The 22,594-nt window shown below is 41.0% G+C and overlaps 1 protein-coding gene across 1 annotated transcript in view; it reads left to right on the top strand.

Annotated features, from left to right (window-relative positions):
- Positions 1-4,724: 4,724 nt before the first annotated feature.
- The window catches only part of REPS2 (RALBP1 associated Eps domain containing 2), a 95,724-nt gene continuing 77,854 nt past the window's right edge, over positions 4,725-22,594 (top strand). The window contains exon 1 of the mRNA XM_058826133.1: positions 4,725-4,980. Within this exon, the coding sequence (XP_058682116.1) occupies positions 4,783-4,980 (198 nt within the window). The 5' untranslated portion in view covers positions 4,725-4,782. The remainder of the gene's footprint in view (positions 4,981-22,594) is intronic.

Below are 22,594 nucleotides of genomic sequence, written 5' to 3'. Positions count from 1 at the left end.
CTTGTATGTATGGGAGAAGTTATTAGTAAGTCCTTCTTTTCTTTAATTTATTTACTTTTTTTTTTTTTGTGTGTGTGTGTGTGGGACTTCCAGTATCACATAGATTTTCTCCTGGCAGCATTTCTTGGTTGAGGCATTCAAGTATCTGATGATAGGACCTTTAGAGATGATCACCCTGCAAAGTAAGGTTTGGTGTGTTATGTTTGAAATCTGGTGTTTGAATAGCTGCTGAAGGCTTTGTGAATATCCTGAGTTAAAGGACAATTGATAGAGGAACAACATGTTCTAGTGCTTGGTTTGTTGAGTGACCTTTTGCTTCTGCAGAATAAAAAAGTAAGTGGATATTTAAAAACTAAAACTAAAATAAAAACACCCATCTAAATTGTTTTTCAATTTCACATGAAGCCATTATTTTAAAAGAAATAAACTGGAGGCACTGTGATGGAAATCAATGGAGATGTGGCTGTACTTTCCTGGAAAGTTTCCTAAAAAGCACTGTACTCTTTTTGTCCTTGCTCTTACAAAGATGTGTGCATGGGCTTTGCTTTCTGCCATTAAAGCTCATACAACATGCATAAATCTTCACAAAAGGACTTTATAAAAAGACTGTCTAAACACAACTAGTTGTGATATCGTTTTAAGTTACAAAGCTTTCTTGGAACCAAGAAACTGTACATACCAGTAAATCAAAATAATTCAAGTATTTATTGTTCGCTAGAAAAAATAATGTCAGTTATGTAAACTGGATTGAAATTTGCCTTATGAAAGTATGGCTTAGATCTGTGTGTGGTCCTCTTTCCCTCCTTCCCCCCTCTCTTCCCAACTAATTAATATATGGATATTTGTCAAATATTTTGTGACACAAACTCTAATTCTTGATTACGTACTCAGTTGCTTACAGAAAACAAACAACCTGCCAGGAATTGCATGTTCCACAATGTGCAGTTTATGATGCCATCTAATTTTTGAAAACAATTAATTGGTCAGAGTAGAAAACAGTTACTATTTCTTAGTCTTTTTAATGCATTAAAAACGTTAAGACGCTGGAGAACAGGGAATCAAATTTTACAGTTCATTAAGCATTTCTCCTGTTTTTCTTAGAAATGGGATCTCTTCATGTAAGCAACCATGCAAAGAAGAATATAAGTATTTGCATGGTGAATCTATACACGAAACAGCAAGCTTGTCAAGTATATTCCAAGCATGTCTGATACCATGGTCAGGAAACATGCCCCACCAGTTGCTTGCCATCAAAGTCTTCTTTGACTTTGCAAATAAAGTAAATAAAAAGAATTGTTATGAGGAACAATGGGTGGGATTCACTTGAACTGGTTTGGGAAAAGCTAAATCACAGTTTTCCAGCCAACCATTTGCATGAGTTTCCAGAGCTTTACTTGGCGATATATGGAGTGTTTCCACTGTCAGTGGAAAGCAGCTGCCAGCCAGATCTCATGCCTTTTGGGCCAGGACAAGTCTGACATGATCTCAACCTTAAGACTTGTGGAATAACACATGAATTTGAGTGACTAGTGTGTGGTTGTACTGTTCACATAAAAATTCCCAGGATCTTCTATATACTAAAATATTGGGAGAATTTTTTTACAGGAGGTTATGCATTATGTCATATTACACATGACAATTTATACCAATTTATACCCTGAACAAAATATACTTATCATCCATATTACTGTTATTTCCATTAGCACATCTTTGAAAGTAGTATTTATTTTATTGTTTTTTGGGTTTTTTTTTTTTTTTACTATGACCTCTGTCTCCCTCCTGCACATGATCATACAATTGTTTGCAGGACTGCTGCTGGCTGACTTCAGAATAAGTTATTGCATTACTAGTTGGGTGGGGAGGGAAGGAGGACCACACGCAGATCTAAGCCATAGGTTGATAAGTCAGATTTCAATTCAGTATACATTACTGACTATTTTTTCCAGAAAAAAGAAATACTTATTTGGATTCTGATACTGATATGTAGCATTTCTTCATTGTAGGGAAGCTTTGTAACCTCTAATGATGTCACAACTTCCATGTAAACAGGAAGGTTGAATCTCTCTTCCTACGATATTTGTATGGCTTTTGTTATCATTAAGTGTCTCTTAGTCTGAACTAATGTACCCTCACAAGAATTTTAAAGCACACAAAGGCTGTAAATGTCATTGCAAAAGGTGCACTGGACTGTACAGAAAGTGGCTCTGGTGCATGGGGTGGATTAAAACTCCCCATAAGGAGTGGGTGCAGCAGAGTAAGTCAGTCTGGTTGGCACTGCTGAGTGCAGAACACTTGCAGGGAGCGGGCAAACACCTGAGCACCCCTTGTATTCCCTGAAGGCAAACAGGGGTGGTCAGCTCACACCTGTGCACCTCTAGGCTTGCACTTTTCAGGCATAAGAGGCATGGATTTCCCTGCCTCATCCCTCAGCTTATTGTAGTTCTCTTCTTTCATGTCTTGGAGACAACATGCTGGAGATAACAACACTAGAGTAGACTGGTTGTGAACACAGCCACTGTGTCATTTCTGATGAGAGTGGGTTGTATGGAGAGAGGAATGCAAGTTTTAAAGGTCAAGGAAGAAGAGAAAATTGTCCAAAGGAGAAAAAAAACAACCCAGCTGTGTGTGTTGGCAGTAAGAGGTGTGGCTGGTGAGACAGACTATTGTGTTCTGGACAATGTGTGTTTCCAAAATCTTCCTGCCAGGGTCCACCTTAGAAAAACTTTGAAGAATTGGCTGACACATCAATAAATATCAAATGGTGTCTGCTGGAGTGTTGGCAAAGGGTGTATTTGTCGTGATGAGACATCACAAATATTGAGCTGGTCAGTTACAAATGAGCATCTTCAGGCACAGGAAAATGCACAATTAACACAAATTATTCATAGTGTTTTCTTTTGCTTGTCAGGATAACACCTCTCCTGTTCAAGTTCAGCTGGAAGCCAGCTGTTCTTCCATAAGGTAGGTTGAAGATATTTTATCATGAGAGTTATGTATTTAAATATGGCAACAGTTAGGTATAGCCCTACATTCTCTCCACATGGCTGGAACCATTTCCTCAGAGCAGTACCTTGTGCCTGGCTGGAGAACAGAAAAAGGCCAGTGACATCTTAGGACTTTCCAGATGATGTACCTTGCAGCCGAGAGTTCATTCACTTCTCAAGAGGACTTGCTTAATTTTTTTGAGCTACTACAGATATTTGCCACTTTAAGTCAGGCTGCAAGATTCAGTTGCTGAAATAGTCTTGTCCTTCTGTGTAACAAGATGTTTTAAAATAAGAAAATACAATTACAATCTTCTGTCCCTGAAAGAAAAAAGATTTCTCCATAACACTCCATCCTTAAACACAAGTATCAGTTATTCACCTGCTGTATCTAACAACTCATACAGTGTTCCACACACTGAGAAGGCAGGAACAGATCTTCATTTTGGATTAGAGGAATTAAGAATTTGAATGTTTTGTGCAAGTGAGAAGGAGGCACAGATATGTGGTGTGAAGATGACAAAGCAGATTAAAAACAAGATTTTAAAAAGAGGCAACAATGTTCAGTTAACAAGAACAGAAGTGATGAGCTAGTAAATTTTTTTTTTTGGCTCTACAGACCATAAATGAAACTATTTTCTAGTAAAAATGTTATGTGAAATTATTAGATTTGTATTTTTTTTTTCCCCCTGAATTAACAGTAAAGAAACATATAAAAATCAAACCACATTGACTTCCCAAATGTTTTGCGTTTGGGAGCACAGGTAACAGTGCTGGCCCGACATTGCTAATGGTACAGGATGGAAACAAGCAGCAGGTAGTCTGATTTCTCCTGGGCCAGGCCATGTCTATGCACCAAAGCTGCTGTGAAGAGGACTTGTTAACTCAATTGTAAATATCAACATATATTTACAACCTTGTAAATATCTGTGATTAGCTCATTTCTTGAAACTCCCCAAAGAACTGTTGGGAAGAAAGGCTGCAAAAAACAGTATGAGACACACAAACAATCTCCTGGCTGAGATGTACCCAGCCCTCCCACCTCGGTGGTGACCTGCCTGTCTTTTGTGGTATTGCTCGACCTGTAAAGGGAACATTTACAGCGTCACTGCTGACAAAGGAGTAATAAAGAGGAATCTCCACGAGCAAGGGGCTCTTTGCCCTTCACGTTAAAGCAAAGACTATGGAGAACACGGTGAGATGCTTCTCTCTCAAGCCGTCATAGCTAATGGATTAGGACTCGCTGCAGGGTATCCAACTGTGCCATTTCTTTTCAGTGGTGCCCACGTGGCGCGTTCAGCAGCAGGTGCTACACTGAAAACACTACCAGTGAGGGATGCCCCGTCCCTGGCAGTACTCACGGCCACGTTGCATGGGGCATTGAGCAACCTGGTCTAGCGGGGGGTGTCCCTGGCCATGGCAGGAAGGTGGGAACGAGACGTCCTTTAAGGTCCCTTCCAATCCAAGCCATTCCGTGATTCTACGATCTGGAGTGAAAGCGGGGTGCTGCGGAGCGCCGTCCCGCAGCGGGGCAGGAGCGGGAGGCCGGGAGCGCAGGCTGCCAGCCGGAGGGGCCGCGGGGAGGGCAGAGGCGGGGCCGGCGGCGGCGGCCGGGGCACTGCGGAGCCGGCGCGGCGCTCACCGGGCGGGGACTGCACCTTCGCCGCCGCAGCGCGGCACCGCCCCCGGCCCCCGCCACACCTCCCGGCCCACCTCCCGGCCCCCCGGCCGTCCCCCCGCTCCCCGGCGGCGCGACACCCGCTGCCCCGCCGAGCGGCTGTGCCTGCGCCGCCCCGACATGGAGCAGGGACCGGCGGGGGGATCCGGCCCCGCCGCCGGTACCGGGGGTCTGCTCCTGCCCCTGAGCGAGACCGAGCAGCAGCGCTACTCCGAGCTCTTCTCGCGGTGCTGCCCGCCCCCCGAGGCGGCCGCCGGGGGCAGCAGCGTGGGCGAGCTGTTCCGGGCCTCGCAGCTGCCCCCGGACACGCTGCACCAGGTGGGTCCGGGGCTGTCCGGTCCAGCTCCCCCCGGAGCTGTGGGGCGGTTTGGGGGGGGTGCGGGACGGGACCCGCTCCCGCAGCCCTTCGGGAGAGGGGCTGCCTCTGCCTCTGCCGGGAAGGTGGGGGCTGCGGGCGCCCCTGTGCTGCCCGTGGGGCCGGACGAGGCACAGCCCTGTCGGCAGCGGGGCAGAGCGGAGCGGGGCCGGGGCTGCTCCGTGCCCCCGTGCCTCCTGCAGACCGGCGCTGGCTCCGCGGCTCTGCCCTCGGGGTGCGGTGCGTGAGGGGCCGCCCTGCGCCGGGCCGGGCAGCCGAGAGCACCGCGGGCTCCCGGCCGGCTCTCCCTGCCAGCTCGGTTGTGCCGTCGCCTTTCTCAAAAGGGCCCCGAAAGTCATAAAGGCAGTTGTATCAAAGGACGTGCCATGTGCTGAATTCCTGGTTTACCACTGTGGGCTTTTTCTTAAATGTTTTTTCAGTGGGGGAAAAAAAAAATCCGCAGATAAATGATGTTGCGGTGTTTTATGTCAGTTCTTGAGCGCAAACACAAGGTGCGAAGTGCGGGGGTCTCCCCCGTCAGAGCCCCAGGAGTGTTCCCCAACAGCGGCTGTGAGGTGGAGCCCTCCTGCTTTTTGAGGAAAAAAACTTGTCCGAGGTTGGGAGAAAGCTTGTGCCAGCCAGTTTCCAGGAACAGGGAGGAACCGGACTTGGGGCTTCTCCACCTGCGGATTAGTAATTTAACTAACATGCTGTAGTTGCCTAGTGCGTCCTGAACAGAGATAAGCTATTTCTGTTTGTTTGCGTATTTATTTATCAATTAAACTTTTATTTTCAGGAATTTTGTTCTCAAGTAGCTTTTAGTTATCAAGCAGAAAAAAGTTATGTTGAAATGGAGGTCATATACCTGGGCACTGCCCAAAGGTAGTGAACTCTACTGCTGTCCTGATAGCTGGCAGATCATCTCTTAATGGGTTATAAGAATTCGTATTGCACAGGAGATTCTGAATGAAAATTGTGCCGTTTCAAGGATATTTTTTTCCTTGTTGTGCTCTTTACCAGATCAGTAAAAAAAAATCTTACCAAGCACTGTATATTGAGCACCTTATATTGAACCACACTGTGACCTTGGTCTTGCAGGTGAATCGAGTGGTGAAAGTAGAGATTTTGCATAGATGCAGCACTAGGAGTGTTCTTCCTCTTTCCTTTCTTTGCAAAGAGGAAGAACAGGACATTTATTTTCAAATAAGAAGTCTTATCCGAATAGCCACTTAATTTTTCAAAGAAGTGTGGAAAAAACCCCTTATTTTTGCTATGTAGTTTCTTACCGTATCATTTAAATGAAGTTTATTTTTATGTTATTATCATAATTTGTTTTCAGGGTCGTTTTGGTAGTAATGTGTGATTTAAGCCCGGAAATGGTGAGGTATTGATTTTGGTTTTTTTTGGGGGGTTTTGTTTCTGGATTTGTTTGTTGGTTGGTTTTGACATTCTGGGGTTTTTTTTGACTATTTTAGGTTATTTCCAGGCATATTTATGCTGTAGGGAGAACATTACTGGCCAAGAAGCCTGTAATTGGCTTCAGGAATATTCAGGTAATAAGGCCTGTGGGATCTGGGTCTGTTTCTCTTTTTCCTTCCTTCCCTTCCCCTCTTGTTTATACGACACTAATCAGAATGGTATTCTGCTCTACTGCTGCTGTGCCTGTCCTCAAAACCCACTGCTGTCAGGTATTCTCACATTTATTGAGACTTCAGGAAAAAATAATTAATGGAATGAGTTAAAAAAAAATAGCAAATGGGGATGTTTTGATAGGGAAAATCTCATGATATTGTTTGAGACGTTTTTCTGATGTTTTGTCTTATTATAGTCCAAAAAAGTGATTTAATATTTTCATATTAAAAAAATCCTACCATTCTAACAGTTAGGGGAGCAATATACAGAGATTCCTGGTACACATTTTCTCCTAGTACAGGGAACACCTATTTTAGGCCAAGACAGCTCATTTGGGTTAAGATAACATGCTTTCCTTGAAATAATTTCTGAGTATGAATGTTTCTTGGGGGTTTTTAATGCTTTTTAAAGTCCCCATCTGTCACTGTTAGTGCTTTGTATACCGGCAGCATCCCTACTGACCGACTGAGAAATGGTCATGCTGAGTTTATTCATGTCAGAAATGGGGAGATTTGGTTTGGAAACCAATTCTGGATTTCTACTAAGCAGAGTCTATTCAGTGCAGAAGGTACTTAACACCATTCTCTGACCCTTGCACAGGCTATAGGAAGAGACAGTTAAGGATGGTTTTGTAAGCAATGTGCAATTTGCAGCTTTTTATTCTCAAGGCATTCATTGAGGAATGGTTTTATAAATCAGGATGCTTCCAGAACTGACATTTAGTGCCATGGCAGTTGCAAACCTGTGCTGTTGTCTTCAGTTGTACTTATGTAATAAGTGGGATACAACTTTGAGAAAGAAGGAGATTTTCCTTATACTCTGATTGAGATTTATTACTCCTCAGGATGATCCTCACAAGCATCACAGGACATCTCCCTCCACTTCCTTAACTGTAATGGCAGGGCTTGCTGTCAAGACAAAAATCAGTAGGTGCATCCTAGATGGAGTAGTGCTGTTTGGGTTGCCAGATCCTAGGAGAAAAGCAGCGGTGTGTGCTCTCAGACAGCAAACAGACAAGGGTTTGGTTAAAAGGTTAGTTGGCTTACTCCATGAAGTTACACATGATGAAAAGAGGCAAGGTAACAGAGAGCAGGTAGGGAATGTGAGAGCATGTGGCAGAAGAGGAAATGCTGGAATAAATGGAAAATATCCAAGAGCAGCCGGGTCAGTCGGAGCAGATGGCGTGCACCCGAGAGTCCTGGGTCTTGCTAAGAATGAAGTGATTGAACACAGATTCATCACACCCAGGCTCATTAAAGCCAGCAATTCTGCTGGGCAGTAGAGTTCAGCAGAGCTTGTACTGATTTTGCTTTACTTACAGACAGGATCAAACAATGAACTCAGCAAGAGTTATTTCAGTTCTGGAAAAAAGGTTGCAGTTAGCACTAAAATTAAAAATGTCAGACACTTCATAGGACAGAGAAGGGCATGACAGGGACAGAACAGCATGGGTTTTGTGGACTGTATAATCATACTTCCCCAGTGTACTGAAAGTCTTTGGCTAGACATATTGTTTGGTTAAAGACAGAGCCATTAAGATTGTATTTAGACTTGCACAAAGCCTATGGTAGATCTTTTACCAGGGGCATTTAAAGTAACTCTGCAAAATGTCTGTAATTATTTGCCTGAAAGGTCAGTGCTGGGGTTGTTTTTATTTTTTACAGTATTTGTATTGAAGGAGAGGGAGCAGACTAGTCACGCACCATGCACTTATGCAGATTGTCAGAATTAGAAGAAATTCAACAGCATCAGCTGGATTTATATATATATATATATATATATGTTGATGAGGTTGAAAATTGTGTTCTCTATGCTTTAGGCTCCTAACAAAGGGGGAAAAAAACTGAATTTGTACAAAGAAAAAAAAGTATATGTTTTTGATTCCATGGGCCCACAGAAACATCAGTGATCCTACAGCATGCTTTGTTACATAGTTAATTATCAGTAACCCTTCTAACAAGGGGAAACAGCAGGCAGAGGTGTGGGAGGAAGATAGGAGGCACCACTGTTGGCCATCAGTGGATGACTAAAAGAGGATTGTGTGGCCATGTGGGCAAACTCTCTGGGGTTTTGGGCCTATTGCTTGGAAGATCAGTTGGATTTTGCTCCCCGAGTGCATTGTGAGGTCAATATCCACACTGATGGCTGTGCCAGGTGCTGACAGTGGCTGGTTTGCCCTGTCTCATTTGGGGCAGTTGACTTGTGATGCTGTTTTGAAGCTGGCCACCAGCAAGTACATACAGCATCTGCTGCTTGAGTCTGGGACCCCCAATGTGTTTGTTGTAGTTTTCCCAATTAACAAAGGGCTGATGTCTGTAGGCATCCCAGATAAAATAATGCTTTGCAGAATCACTGCCCTCTGATCAGCAAAGGAAAGGTACCTTGTGCTAGTTTTGCTGTTTCTTGACATTACTATTGTCTCTGAATACTTTGTCTTAAGAAATTGAGGAGCAGAACTGGACTCAAGATTTACACTAAAATGCTTATTTCTTTTCATTAGTTTCCAGCCTTATTTGATTAATTCTCACTCGGTTGTCCAACAGTATCTTTAATTCTCACTTTTATAGACCTTAATCTTGTTTGTGGACTTGGCACTATCAGCACAGAGATCCAATTTTCTTAAGAAAACACATTCTTTCCTCTGCAAACGAACACACTGTGTTATTTTGAGCTCCAGGGATGACAAGTACTAATTGTGTGATGCTGGAGCTGTACAGGCAGTGCATTTTTTAGCTGGGACTCTCCTTCCAGCACTGTGTGAATAGGGAACACAGACAAACGGTCGTGCTTTTCTTCCACAGACTTCGTGAGTTAACTTGTGTTTATTGTGCCTTGTCTCTATAGTTACAACTCTACACTTTAACTGTATTGTGTTCAAAAAGCAGAAGTGTGGATAGGCTAAAAAAGGAAAAAAAAGTTATGTTGATATTTCTTTGGAAAAATGCCAGTAAGGATTTGTGCTCTGAAATTTTTTTTTTTCTTAATTCTGTAAGTATAAATTATTACCTGCACGATAGCTGGGGTTGAACTGTCTGCTTTGAACAGGCAGAAAAGAAAAAGAACTGTAGCAGCTACAGTGTGAGCTGTTTGAATGAGGAAAGTCTGGACTCAGTGTTACTTTACAAAAATAAAGTTCCTTCTGTTGCAGCTGTTGGCAGAACGTGCCATTATACTTGTTGTACTGGCCATATGATTTTCTTGAGTGAACAGTTGGTCCATCAATAAGTGGTGTTAGAGAGAAGTTTTATCCTACTGATATCTTTGGGTCAGGAAGAAACAAAAGCATGGTACATCATCATGTAAGCAGTGCAGCAAGAGGAGGAAAGGGAAACTGACATTTCAGTGTCAGTACTTCTGACCACGGTCTCCTAAGCTGTCGTTGCCTTTCTAGAGTCACAAGCAAACTTGTGTTTATGTAAGCAGGAAAATGAAAAACCCAGATACAGTTGTATTGTTACTAAGAAAATTTCTAAATTGTAACAAAGTAAAGGGTAAAACTTCACCTGGAGCTATCTTGCTGATGTGTTCCATTAAAAAAATAAAACGGAGGTCTTAATACATCTTTAAACTATTTTTTATGATGTAAACTATCACTTCATAGTCACTGCTTACAAGATTAGTAGTTTGGAATGCCTCAGTGTTGACATACACAGCAGATGATTTGTAGAAGCCATTCTTTCCAAGTGAGTTTCAAATCATGCTGTAAAACAGACTCTCAGACCTGCTTGTCACAGACATCCAGTGGGATGGTCAGAATTAGTCTGGTCAGGGCCTGCAGCCTTCTGTAATTAACCCTCATAACAGCCAAGTGTCAAGTAATTATTTAATTTCCCAAGAAAATAATGCTTTGCTGTGCCAATGATTTAAAATAATACAAAAGGGCTGGGGGAAGAAGATCCATTGGGATGGAAAAGAGTTAACTTTCTTCATGAGACGTTGCTCCAGTATGAAGCAGGGACAATGAAGAATGGTTTTCATTTTTATGTTTTCAGTAAGTTTTGTCATGGTACTTACATATGTGCAGTGGGGTTCACCAAACAGTTGAGTATAACCTCTTCTAGTCTTGTGTATCTCTACAGCAGTCTGCTGTAATTTTTTGATGTTTATACACAGATTGATGATGTTGCCACAGTCTGTTTTGCAAAGGAAATGTTGAACACAGTTCACTTGGGTGGCTGAATCTGGCTCAAACACCCCCTGTGAAAGAGATATAGTATAAACTCTGAAAACATGAATTTAGCTGAGCTAAAAAGCTTAGCCAAGATAGATTCATGAAAGATGGAACAAGTATTTCTTGGACGAGGAGTCAGGATAAATGACCTGTTTAAATTTAAAATATTATGATTTGAGAAATACATCTGATATAATAATTGTAAAGCAGGATTCTTTGATGTATTAACATCTAAACATACCAACAGTTTGGTAAAATAAACATTAATGAGCCATATGTGTTAGTTCAACTTTTGAGACAGTCAAAGAGTTTAACAGCTGAGTTAATGGATAATTAACTAGAAAAGGTTGGTGGAGTAGAAAATCAAGAGTGAACAAATAGTAATCCCCTCTTCCAGAACAGGGGGAATATTTTCTTTATCCATTGTATTCAACAGCATTATTGGCTGACACTGCATAAAATTGAGAACTCTGTTGGGAATAACTTTTTTTTGTTTATCATTATTTTTTTTTAATTTCACTTTTATTTGTTATTTCTGCCTTTAAGATATGATGATGAGGTGGGAGGATGTGGTGGGATGAGGTCTATTAGTTCTGTGATCTGGTAGGACATAGTGACCCAAAAAATCAACTAAATCATTAACTGCAAATTATATATACTTCACTTATCGAAGTGTTTAAAAGGCAAAATGTGTTTATGAAGTTCAAGATCTTTGTATTTGTAAGATATGTGTAGCTTTTGTTTTTTTAGCAGATGAAAACTGTATTTTTAAATGAATTCCAGTTCTCAGCTAAATTTAACTTTGCATATGTTATACAAGTAGGTGTGTCTCTTATTAACAATTGTAATGGAGAAAATTTCTTATAAAAAGAATTAAAGATATATATTAGATGATGTGGTTGCCCAAATGTATTTTAAATTATTACTCCGTGGTAAGAGCAAAAATGTTAAATTTTTTTTTTTTTTTTAAGAAGTCCTATTTTAGTGATGACCAACTAACAAGACAGGTCTTTATCTAGATAATTATGAAATTAAGGTCTTATCTCTTTGGACTAAAATAATGTTTTAAATAGCCTATTTTCCCCAAAAATCTGCAAACACTGAAGTTCAGACACTTGGTGCTGCTGGTTGTTTCAGATTGAGTGGTACATTTGCAGAGATGTGGTACATTTGAAGATGCTCCTTTGTACCCTGGGCACTCTCTGGTCTGGAACAGGCTGCTTAGAACCGCTCTGAGGTTACAGGGTGACCACCTGTTAAATCATCTCTTGTGCCTGTTTGAGCCATGCAGGCCTTTATGATGGGCACACATTGCTGAGAGCTGTGGGAGTGTCCCATGTTCAGCACCATGAAGCCTGAAAAAAAAGGGGGTCTTGAGTAATTTTCGATGGCTTGACTATCAGAGCGCATCTTCAGTGTTTTCTTCTGCTTTATTTTTTATGTCTATAGGATATTTCCTGCCCTGCAGTCCTTCCTCCATCCAAAAAAGCTGCAAATATTGGTTCTAGTATTTTAGCCCTGCACCTGTGTAGTTCTCCAGTCTGCATGTGCAGGACTGGGTTGGTCCCTTCACTGTCAGGAAGTGGTGGGGAGATGTTCCTTTGGGCTGAGCCATAATACAGTGCTGGGTTTGGGCCTCATAATTCCCTTGGTGGCTTGGTGGCACTGAAAATTTAGTGTTGGCTAATGGGAAACACTTGGCTGAGCTTGAATTCAGACTGTCTGAACATGGTCCATGGTGTCTGCTTGCTCACTCTGGTTTGAGTCATGAAGCTGAATTCTACTTTCAGTAGCAAATGTCTGTAGCATTACTTTATTATTATGATTATAAATTTCAAGTGTCTTTTTGGCTTGAGCCTTTCAAATTAATTTACCTTTTTTTTTTAATCCTTTCTTTTTCTTAAAGTCTCTTTCCACACCAAGAAGCATTAGATCAGCTTTGGCATAGGCAGCATTTCACATTTCATGCATTATTTACTTCTGGCGTAATTTTCACAATGATGTCCTATGGAAGCCAAGATGATGGTATTAAGAACAAAATAATGTGTCTAATCATTTGCAAAACTGGGTGACTGCTGTGGGTTAACAAACAATCAGAATTATTTTGTTGTGAACAGTAACAGCAGTGGAACAGCAAAAGGTGAAGTACTTTGAGATTCCAAATGCCAAAAATAAGAATAAAAGGGGAGGGAGGCCGAAACTCAGTTCTGTGATTCTGTATTTTTGCTTTCTCTCCTCTGAATAATTGCGGTCTTTATAAAAACATCTTTATATTTTAATAGCTGTAGGCTGCTTTTCCTTTACTGTGTACAGATAGAATTGCAAATACAAATTGTGGTAGAAAATGTGCCGTAAATGCTGGCATATTGTGCATGGGCACTGGCAATGGTGTCATGACTGACTCTAGTGTTGCTGTTTTGAAATCCTGTGCTCTCTAGCTGAATCAAACCTTTGGTTTGGACATTGACAAGTAGATTCTCAGTGACTGAAGGATGCATTTCTGCACATAAGGTGCAAGTATGTTGGGTGAAATAGTGATAATTTTGTTTTGTTTAGTGGTGTGGAAGAGAAAAAAATTTAACCTGCTTTTCTAAAAGATGTGTTGATTCCAGCTAGAGGTAAATGATATATAAGGTCAGGGAGGGGCAGGAAGTGTCTTCAGCCTACACCACGTGCAATAGAATTCTCAACAAGGCTGTGCCTTCAGTCAAGAAAACTTTTGACAACTCTTCAGTCTTATGAAAATGGTCCATAACTGTCAACTAAAGAAGGGTTTTAATAAATGTTATTTATTAAGATAACTATACAACTGTAGAAGATAATGTTTTGTGTGTTTACTGCATTGCCTTTGAAAGGACCTGCTGTAGTTGTAAGCACTAGGGAAGTGAACTCAGGAAACATGTCAAATGTGATAAAACAGGAGGGGTACAGGAAGCATCAAGGTTTTATTGGGGTAGCCAATAAAAATCATGTAACAGTAACTATGGATGAAGGAAGCTCATTTTAAAAATAAAAATGATGGAGTGGGAGATATGTCTGTAAGAGATTTGTTTGTGGCAAAAATGCATTGTGTCACAGAATTTTTGTTTTCTTCTGTCTTTGTTAAGTCTCATTTTGTATGAAAGCGGAACAACACCCAGAACTGCATTTTTATGGGAAATGCCAGAATTTCTTCCTGCCTTCTAGGGCAAATTTAAGAGAAGATGCAAGAGAAGTTGCTTTGGAAATGTTTAAAAACTTGTAATGTGTTTAATTAAATCAAAACACTTCGTTATGAACTGCTTGGATGTTGAAGCACTGTGACACCTTAAACACATGAATTTTTGGGAAGGAGGTTGTTCATGTGCATCATCTGTAGCTCCTTTCTGTTCCTTACACTAATTCTGCTGTTACAGATAGAAGTGGTGGTGGCCAGGCAGCCTGTTCAGAAGGGAGACTCTACTGCCTCAGAGATGTCACCTGCTGAGGAACCACAAAGGTGTGAAACATCAAAACAACAGCTTCCAGCACTCTATGGTACCTTTGTGTTAAAGTGACCTGGAAAGAACCCATTTCATTTTCTGGTAGAAATTTGAAAGGTTCATTGGAATCGTAGTAGATTTGGTTTGGGTTGGCTGGTTTTTTTTCAGGAAGAGATTCAAGATGTTGCAGTATTTTCATTTTGTCTAGTTCAAGATGACTGGATCTGGTAGCTGCTTTCTAGCTGGGGAGGATTTCTCATGTTTTTTGTGTGGTGCTTGCTGCTTCCTGAATATTAACTCCAGTGGTTTTTAGCAACTTTAAATGCCTTCTGCCACTGCTTTCAGAATGAGGCAGACACCAGCTGTCAGATCTGCCATGCAGAGTTGTCCATAATTCATTCTGACAAGCAAGAAACAAATGTTTAAACCTCTGAAGAATGAGCTTTTTCTCTATTATTGCTGAAATTTGTGGAAGACCTAGGTAATTGTAGCTGCTAGAAGTCTTTTCCTATCTAGCTACATGGACATGTACCATATGTTCAGGCTGTCTCTTCTGTAAACTTTGACTTCAGTATTAATGCAAACAAATTTTCCTTTGGACCTTATATACAGCAATACTCTTCTTAAGTGTGAGAAGGAGAAACAAGCCTGTTCCAAAGTAGGTGGTACATTTCTGCAGGTCATGGTGGGCTGATGTCTGCATTACTGGCTGGGTTCCTTTCTGGGTTTGGAACCTGTGAAGTTCATGGCTCACAGGAGATCCCTTAGGGTGCTGGTTGGAAGCATAAAGAATAGATAGGCTGAAGAGATTTCCCTTTTAAGAATGTGTAAACAAGGACCGTACCTGAGGCTAAGGGAGGTAAGTAGGAGCAGGACAGCAGTGAATGCCATTGGAAGCAGTGGATGTGAAAGAGGTTGGAGGAGCCTGAAGGAGTCACCCAGGTGGCCAGTGTTCATTGGGGCTTCTCTGGTTTGGGAGGAGATCAGAAGGCAAAAATAAATAAAACCCAGTTATGTTGTTAACGCTGCTCTCTGTTGTTGAGTGATAAAAGACAGGGTCCAGGAAGCTGCTTGTTTCTGGTTTTTATTAGATGCTTTAGGTATCATGGTGGTGAACAGGTTATAAATATAAATGTCTGCTGCAGATGGAAGATGAAACAGGCTAGAACCCAGTAACCTTTAAAGAGAGATAACATAAAGTTTAAAACTGTGTTGAGATCTGAAGCTTTCTACAGAGTCTTTGGGTAATCTCTTGGAAAGCCTGGCAACAGCAAGAGAAGGATCAAACCCAAATAAATAAACAACCCCTCAAAATTCCCTGAAACCAACCAAATTTTTGCAGCCAAAATATTACTCAGTTTTTAGGTTGAGTCACCAGGTGCTGCCAAGGTTAGAAATGAAGAGAACCTCAGCTTTCTGTTTTCTATGCCTGACATATGATAGACATATAACAAATAGTGTGCTTGGGTTTTTTCTGCAATTGTATTGTATCCTGCTGCTACCCTTGCTTAACCATGGACTTCTTTTTAAAAAAGCACTATGCTATTATTATTCTGAAGATACAGTATACCTCTAAAATAATACAGCTGTGAAGTCATGTCTGTCAAAACATATTTTGAGTGTTGTGAGAGGAAGGAACCAGGATGGGGAGCCTGGTGTTGCCAATGTTACAGCACCTGCTACCTCACAGCATGACAGGTCCCAGGTTCACTGGCTAGAGCAAATGTGTCAGAGCAAGAAAGAGCAGCATTGGGCACTACTGATGTCAGCAGGAAAATAATTCTTAGTGTTATTTACATCAAGTTATCAGTCCCTTATTTTCTTTCTCCTTCTCTCCACCCCCTCCTCCACCCACAGCTGTATTACAGTAATTATATCTTTTATTTGATCTAGTCTAAATCAGGACTGTCCTTGAGGAGTATATTCTCCAAAGGAGTATTTTTCCATAGGAAATACTCATTAGCTGTTTTTAAATTGCATTACTTACTATGCATATATTTGATTGCAGGGGAAGTGTGCAAGAGGTAAAGCTTTCCTTAAGTCTAGAAAGGCACTTTGTTTCAGTATAACTACTGTATTTAAGCCCTGCAACAAAAGAGATGACTCTGGAAATGGAAGGAGAGTCTTCTGTTCAGGTACTGAAGGATGGACCTAAAAGTAAATATCTCTGAGTGAGGGAAACATCCAGAAGGGCAAAAGTAAAAGAGACATCTATGAATATTTTTCCTTTTTTTTTTTTTTTTTCTTTCCTACATAGTTTAAATTTTATAGTTAAATTATTTAGCAATATATAAGTGCAAATATTACTAACCGTCTAATTAATAGTTGAGCACCATAATATTTATAGTTCTTGGAAGTTGGTCAAGTTTCAAAACATAGGTGTTTCACATTTTAATGGAAAGAAAGAGGAGTGATGTGTCAAGGGCTGTAGATGTGAAATATGTTTAAATAAGTGGATGAGTAGTACTATCTAGCTTTATGTGTTCCTGATTCCCATCCATATGGAGAATTCAGGGGCCTAAACTGAGAGTTGCAGGACCATCCTATGGTCAAATTGGCATTGGCCCAGAAAGGCATTTCTGCAGTTTTCACAGCACTGTCTCATTGGGGGGCTTGGGTCATATGTGACTCCTCAGAGAAAAACTTAGGAGCAGTGAAATTATTTGGGTCAACTTTAAATACCTGAAATTGTGCTTTGCTTCCTGTTGACACTTTCTAGACAACATGTCTTGCAAGAAACATTGTACAGAAATTTTCCATTGTAGAAGAACATTAAGCTATTTCAAAAACATTTCACCATTCTCTAAGATGGCCAGGGCTATAGTTTTATGATGAAAGAGCATAATGGAGTTGTATAGTTCCAAGGAATGATGTGTTAGAATCATAAGCTAATATACATTGCCATAATGGACCACTTCCCAAACTTAACACTTCAAAAATGTTTAATCTCATATGGCTTTTCAGTACTACATAATAAAAAATGTTTCTTTTGCTCTACTCCTGATGTTTCTATTCCATTAGAATTTTCTGTCAATGCTTTTAATGATAGTCTCGCTCTCTGTTGAGTTCCCTGTTTCTTGTGGTCCGTCTAGAACTGCTGCAAACACAATGCTAGAAGTACTTATTTACAATAGACCATTCTGTTTACCCCTATGTAGCTGCAGTAGCTCCTTTATTACCCAGGTTGCAAGGAGAATATGAAGGCTATTTATATCCTTGTGTGAATACCCATCAGTCTCATTAACCATTAAGTGGCTGAAGACACCTTTGAGTTTCTGAATGTGTAATGTATGCTGCAGGAAAGGCATCCCTCATCTGGTTCCACGTTAGGGGCTGGCTTGACATGTCACCCCGTTCTTTATTCAATTCAGGATTTTATCTCCTGCTAGCAGCGACCTATCAACTAATGGTCTTCTTGTTATCACTATGACTAACCACAAACCTGTATTACTGAAAGGTTTTGCCATTTCCTACATAGCTGTGTGCTTTTAGCTGGAAAAAGAGATGATCTCCTTTACTATTTATTCTACTTTATCTTGCTTACTGTAATCTAAAATTTGTCAATTTCCTATGTCATGAGCTGAGGTTTCTTTGGTCTGATTTTCGAATGAGGTGAGGCTTGTGCAACTATGCTATTAATTCAGCCCTGTAATAACTTCTGAATTTGTTAACTATTTCAACAAAATTGCAAGAAAATTGAGAGACTTTGAAGAGTACCTAAGAGTTATGCAGAGGACTAAGTCAACTAGTAAAAGAAAAGCCTATTAATTTTTCTGCTGAGAGGAACGTTCCAAAAGGAAAACAGCCCATGTTTAACATTAAAGAATCCCTATAGGAATGTCACCTCAAGACAGGGGTCTGGAGGAAGTTGGGATTTATTGGTTCTGTTGCTCCAAGACAGCTCCTTGACTGATGTAGGCTGCTCAGGGAAGTGGTCAAGTCACTGTCCCTGGGGCAGTGCTGGATTAACAGTTGGACTCACTTAGGGTCTCTCCCAACCTAAATGATTCTGTGATTCTAAAGAGTGGTGTGGGCATGAGGTACAAGACGTCTGTAAAATGTCATTTTAAAAATCACTGTAGTAGTGAGTGGAGAAGAGCAAAAGGGACAGGCGAGTGCCTCCGTATCTGCTCTGTGTCGCTATTTTTGTGCCCCTCTTTGCTCCCCCGTCTCTTCCCACACGGCTCCACCTGCACTGCTCTTTGTTCCCCTGGTTTCCAGCTGGCGACTTCCACCAGCCAAGAGAGCTGCTGGTTCAGCACTTCTCTGCATCTGCCAGGAAATAAATAAATAGAGGGATGGGAAACGGAAGGGATGTGTTCTTGTTCATTTTGTCAGCTTTACTTAGGGCTTTTTTTTTAATTGTATGCCTTCCTAAAATGCATTACTTTGAGAAGATTTCCTTTAAACTAGAGCTGAATCCTATTGCCTCCTTGGTTTCCTTAGTTTTCTGGCATTAAGAAAAATGCAAGTGCTTGGACATTGGTGGTGATGGATTCTCATATATTCTGCTATTAAATAGCCACAGCCACTGAGAGGTTTAATGTTGTCCCCTAAGGGCTTGCCAGGAGTTCTGTTTGCAGGCACCTCTTGCCCATGGAGTGCTTTGCAGGATAACCTGCACCTCCATTTGATCACTGCAGGGTTTAGGGAGCTGTCTGTCCCATAAATTCCCTCTAACTCCCCATGAAGCTGAAGACAGTGTGCCCCAGCACTATTCTTGTTCCTTTTGTGCCGGTTCTTTCTCCCAGAGTTTCCAGCCTTTGTGACTGCCATCTGCCTGGGAGCTGGAGAGAATATCTATTCCTTCTCCCCACCCCCCCTGTTTTTTAAAATTGTATTTAGGCCCAGGTTCCCAGTGACTCCAATTGCTGTCTCAGATTGGGGATTGAGATGACCAGGTGGATTATCCTTGGCATAACAAGGAGATGAGCCCCTCACACGCAGTGGGCCAGCTCAGCATATTGCAGTTGATGGCTGCTTCTAAATTAAATACCCAACATCATTGCCATTTGCTCATTCCTCTCTTGTTTGTGTGAGGAGGAATTAATTTTTTCAGCTATGTCTAAGGAGTCTAGGTCATTTAGCAGTGATTTCTCTGCAGGTTTCACTGCCTGTGGTAAGAGGACTGCCCTAGCTGTGCTGGTGTACAGGAGATTCTTGCTTGCTTAAGTCTCCTTTGCACCAAGATTATGCCTTATTACAAAACATTTCTCTTGTGATATATTTATCTCATTAATTATCTCCATATCTATTTCATCCTTAATTAAGAGGATTGTGTAACCTTCTGAAATTATTTACAGATTTTTTTTTTAATCTTTAAAAAGTCCAGTGGTTTTTCTTATGAGTAAAAATGACTAATAGACTTTCTTTAATTTCTTACTATTTCTCTGCTGTCTGTTTTTCTTTACTTGGAAGGAACATTTGTCTTACTTTTAAATGTTTATTATAGAAATGTTTAAGTATAAACATTGCAGGAAAATACTTTTTTGTACAAAACCTGCATGACTATGCCGTGTGGAATTTAAAAATAACAAACTCCACCATTCATTTTGTGGCAGAAGTGTTTTTGCTGGTACTAAATCTTGGAAAGAATTATGTAAGGTTATCTAATTATGAGCCAAGTTTACCTTGACTGTGTACCTTTTGACTTTGTAGATGTCTTTTAGGTCTTGAGCTGTATAAAATGTTTGTGACGTGGTTTGTTTGACAGACTATTTGGAATGCAAAATAATTTCAGAGGATGTATGCTTGTGTTTAACCAGCTTTCCCAGTCTAGAGAGATGTTTGTGCATGTTCTGAAAATGCCAGGGCTGAGCTTCCTCTGAGAAGCAGGATACAAGCAATGGGTAATGCACACCTTCATCCCTGTATCCCTGCTCAGCTGGGTCTGGATGTTCCTCTGCTCTTTGCTTCATTACTGATTCTGCTGCCTGTAGAACAGGAAGCTGGTAAGGGGGAAGAATAGTGAATCTAGAGTGGTCAAGGATCCCTTTAGTGTACAAAAGGAAGAGAGTTTGATCATTAGTAAGCGAGGCTGCCCAATAAGACCAGACTTTGTCATTTTCACTATTCAAAATATGACGGAATAAAAAAAAAGATAATCAGTAAAAGACATATTTGAGATTTTTTGTAGACGTTAGGTGTCATTGAAAATTAGTGACCTTTCTGTACTTTTTTCTTGAAATGGCTGCTGAGGTAGGGACCGATGGACACAGTCTTGTCTTTCAGGACTTAGGACTTGTGTCCTAAGTTGCCCCAGAGTTGCCATCCCTTGCTCCTGGCTTTCCACACTGCCTTTTCATAGGAAAAAGGCAAGTGGCAGCATGAGCACAGCATAGCACTTTTCATGGGCCAGTGGTAGCAGAAACATTAACTGGTTCAGAAACGACTCGTGACACCTGATGGCTGTGTCAGCACAGAGAAGGGGCTGAGCTGCACCAGCAGTACTGATAAGACCTGTGAAAATCATGGTCTAGGAAGTGCTTTTCTTGACACCTCTGCCCTTCTTTCAGACCAAATGGACACTAAAGTTAATGAGTTCTGAAAAGTATTGGAGAGAGTATTGTATGGTGTGATCACATCTTTACAGGAAGCAGAATAATCTACAAGCATGGAGAGGACCTTGGACCATCCCTAAATACCCTTTCCTGCCCATAGCTAAATCTCATTGCCATGTATTGAGTAATTTGTTAATACTTGGTGCTAACTCTACAACTTTTATAGGTAATGCACTCTACTGCTGCCTTATCTTTGGGTTCAGGGTTGTTTTTAAGCCTGATGTTGTTTGTATTCAGTGTACAGGGGATATAAAGAACAGATTATTCCTCTCTTTTTTCAAGCCAACTGCTACCATACCTCCTTTTAGTTTAGTGCTGCAAATTGACACGTTTGGACATTACTGCAGGATGTCTTGGGAAAGTGCAAGCAGAAAAATCTTTCTTCAGGAATCTTGAGGTAGCATTTGCTTAGTAAGACAGAAAACAATGCAAATGGTCACATCAGACATAAGAATAAAGCCCATATGGGAGTGATTCTTCAGAGAAGTGGGAATTCCACTGTGGCTTACTCCTGAGTTCAGAGTGGGGGTTCCCTTCTGCCTGAGGCACACTGGTGTGTTTTCAAAGGCCCTGGGGAGCTGCGGTGCCAGGAGAGATCCTCCCTGTGGACAGGGCTGTAGTGCCTGTTCTGCTGATCACAACCACTGATCATGGCCCTCAAGACAGTCAAAATGCATCAACCAACTGCAGAAACTTTACTGTCCATCAGTGAATTGTGTCTGGGGTCATGGCCTGCACCAAAACTGTCTCCTTGCCCCAGTGGCCTAATCCATAAAGAATTAATGAAGCTTTTGAGGTTCATAAAAGCATGTTAGTTTCCAGCAAGGCAGGGTTGGAGTTTCTGCATGTGTGTTGAAATGGTGGATTGTGTTGTATAGTGTGTTCACCTGTGTCTGTGTTCTTTCCTTTAAATTGTACTTTTAAAAACATATTACTGTTAGTGACCCCCTTGTGTGGTCATGTACACTTCTTTTCCCTGAAACCAGCATTGGTTGTGGACCAGAAAATAAAAGCCTTACAACAGCACCCAACATTCAGAGAGCCCTCAGCTGGAAATACTGGCACCAAGCTGAACTAACAATCCCAAAATTAGGATTAAAACCCGCAAAACCCTCCCAAAAGTCGTCCCTCCATAAAAGAATGAATTCACGGTAAATTCCTTGTTGAGTTGAAAATGTTTCTTATTAATTCATTTAAAAACAAGTCGTATCTGAGGCTCTTGGGAGCAAATTAAGTTGGATGATTGCCATCTCATATGTCTGTCAAGACTTACAGAAGATGAGCAATTACTGTGCAAATAATTTCATTACAGAATGCTTAAGAAGGAGATGTAGGAAAAATGTTAAACTCTAGAATTGGTTTACTGTTACCTTCTGTTTTGTTCCTCCTATTCTCAAAGTTTCATCTGATGTGGACTTGTTCAATGTGTTGGGTTTCAGATATCCTGTGCTCTCATCTGCAGTCTGTGTTGTAGGCTGGGAACACAAATGGACTGTAGGTGTCTTGCTTAGGAATCCAAGTTGAACCCTTCCCAAAGTTTTTGTAGAAAATCAATTTCCAGTGGAGATTGTCAAGGTTTTTAAAGTTAATACTCTGTGGAAGTGCCTCTAGCTTTTTTAGCAAGAAGGGAAAAAAACAAATCTGGTATTCTTATGCAGTCTGAACTGAATTTGTACTCTTGATGTGCAATAAGTACAATTATATACCTCATTAAAAGTTCTTGTTTAAAAGGACAAAAGATTTTGTATTCTTT

The sequence above is a fragment of the Poecile atricapillus genome, chromosome 1, assembly GCF_030490865.1.
Source record: "Poecile atricapillus isolate bPoeAtr1 chromosome 1, bPoeAtr1.hap1, whole genome shotgun sequence".
NCBI lineage: Eukaryota > Metazoa > Chordata > Aves > Passeriformes > Paridae > Poecile > Poecile atricapillus.
The sequence above is the reverse complement of the archived record's forward strand: the minus strand, read 5'-3'. Positions and strand labels throughout refer to the sequence as shown.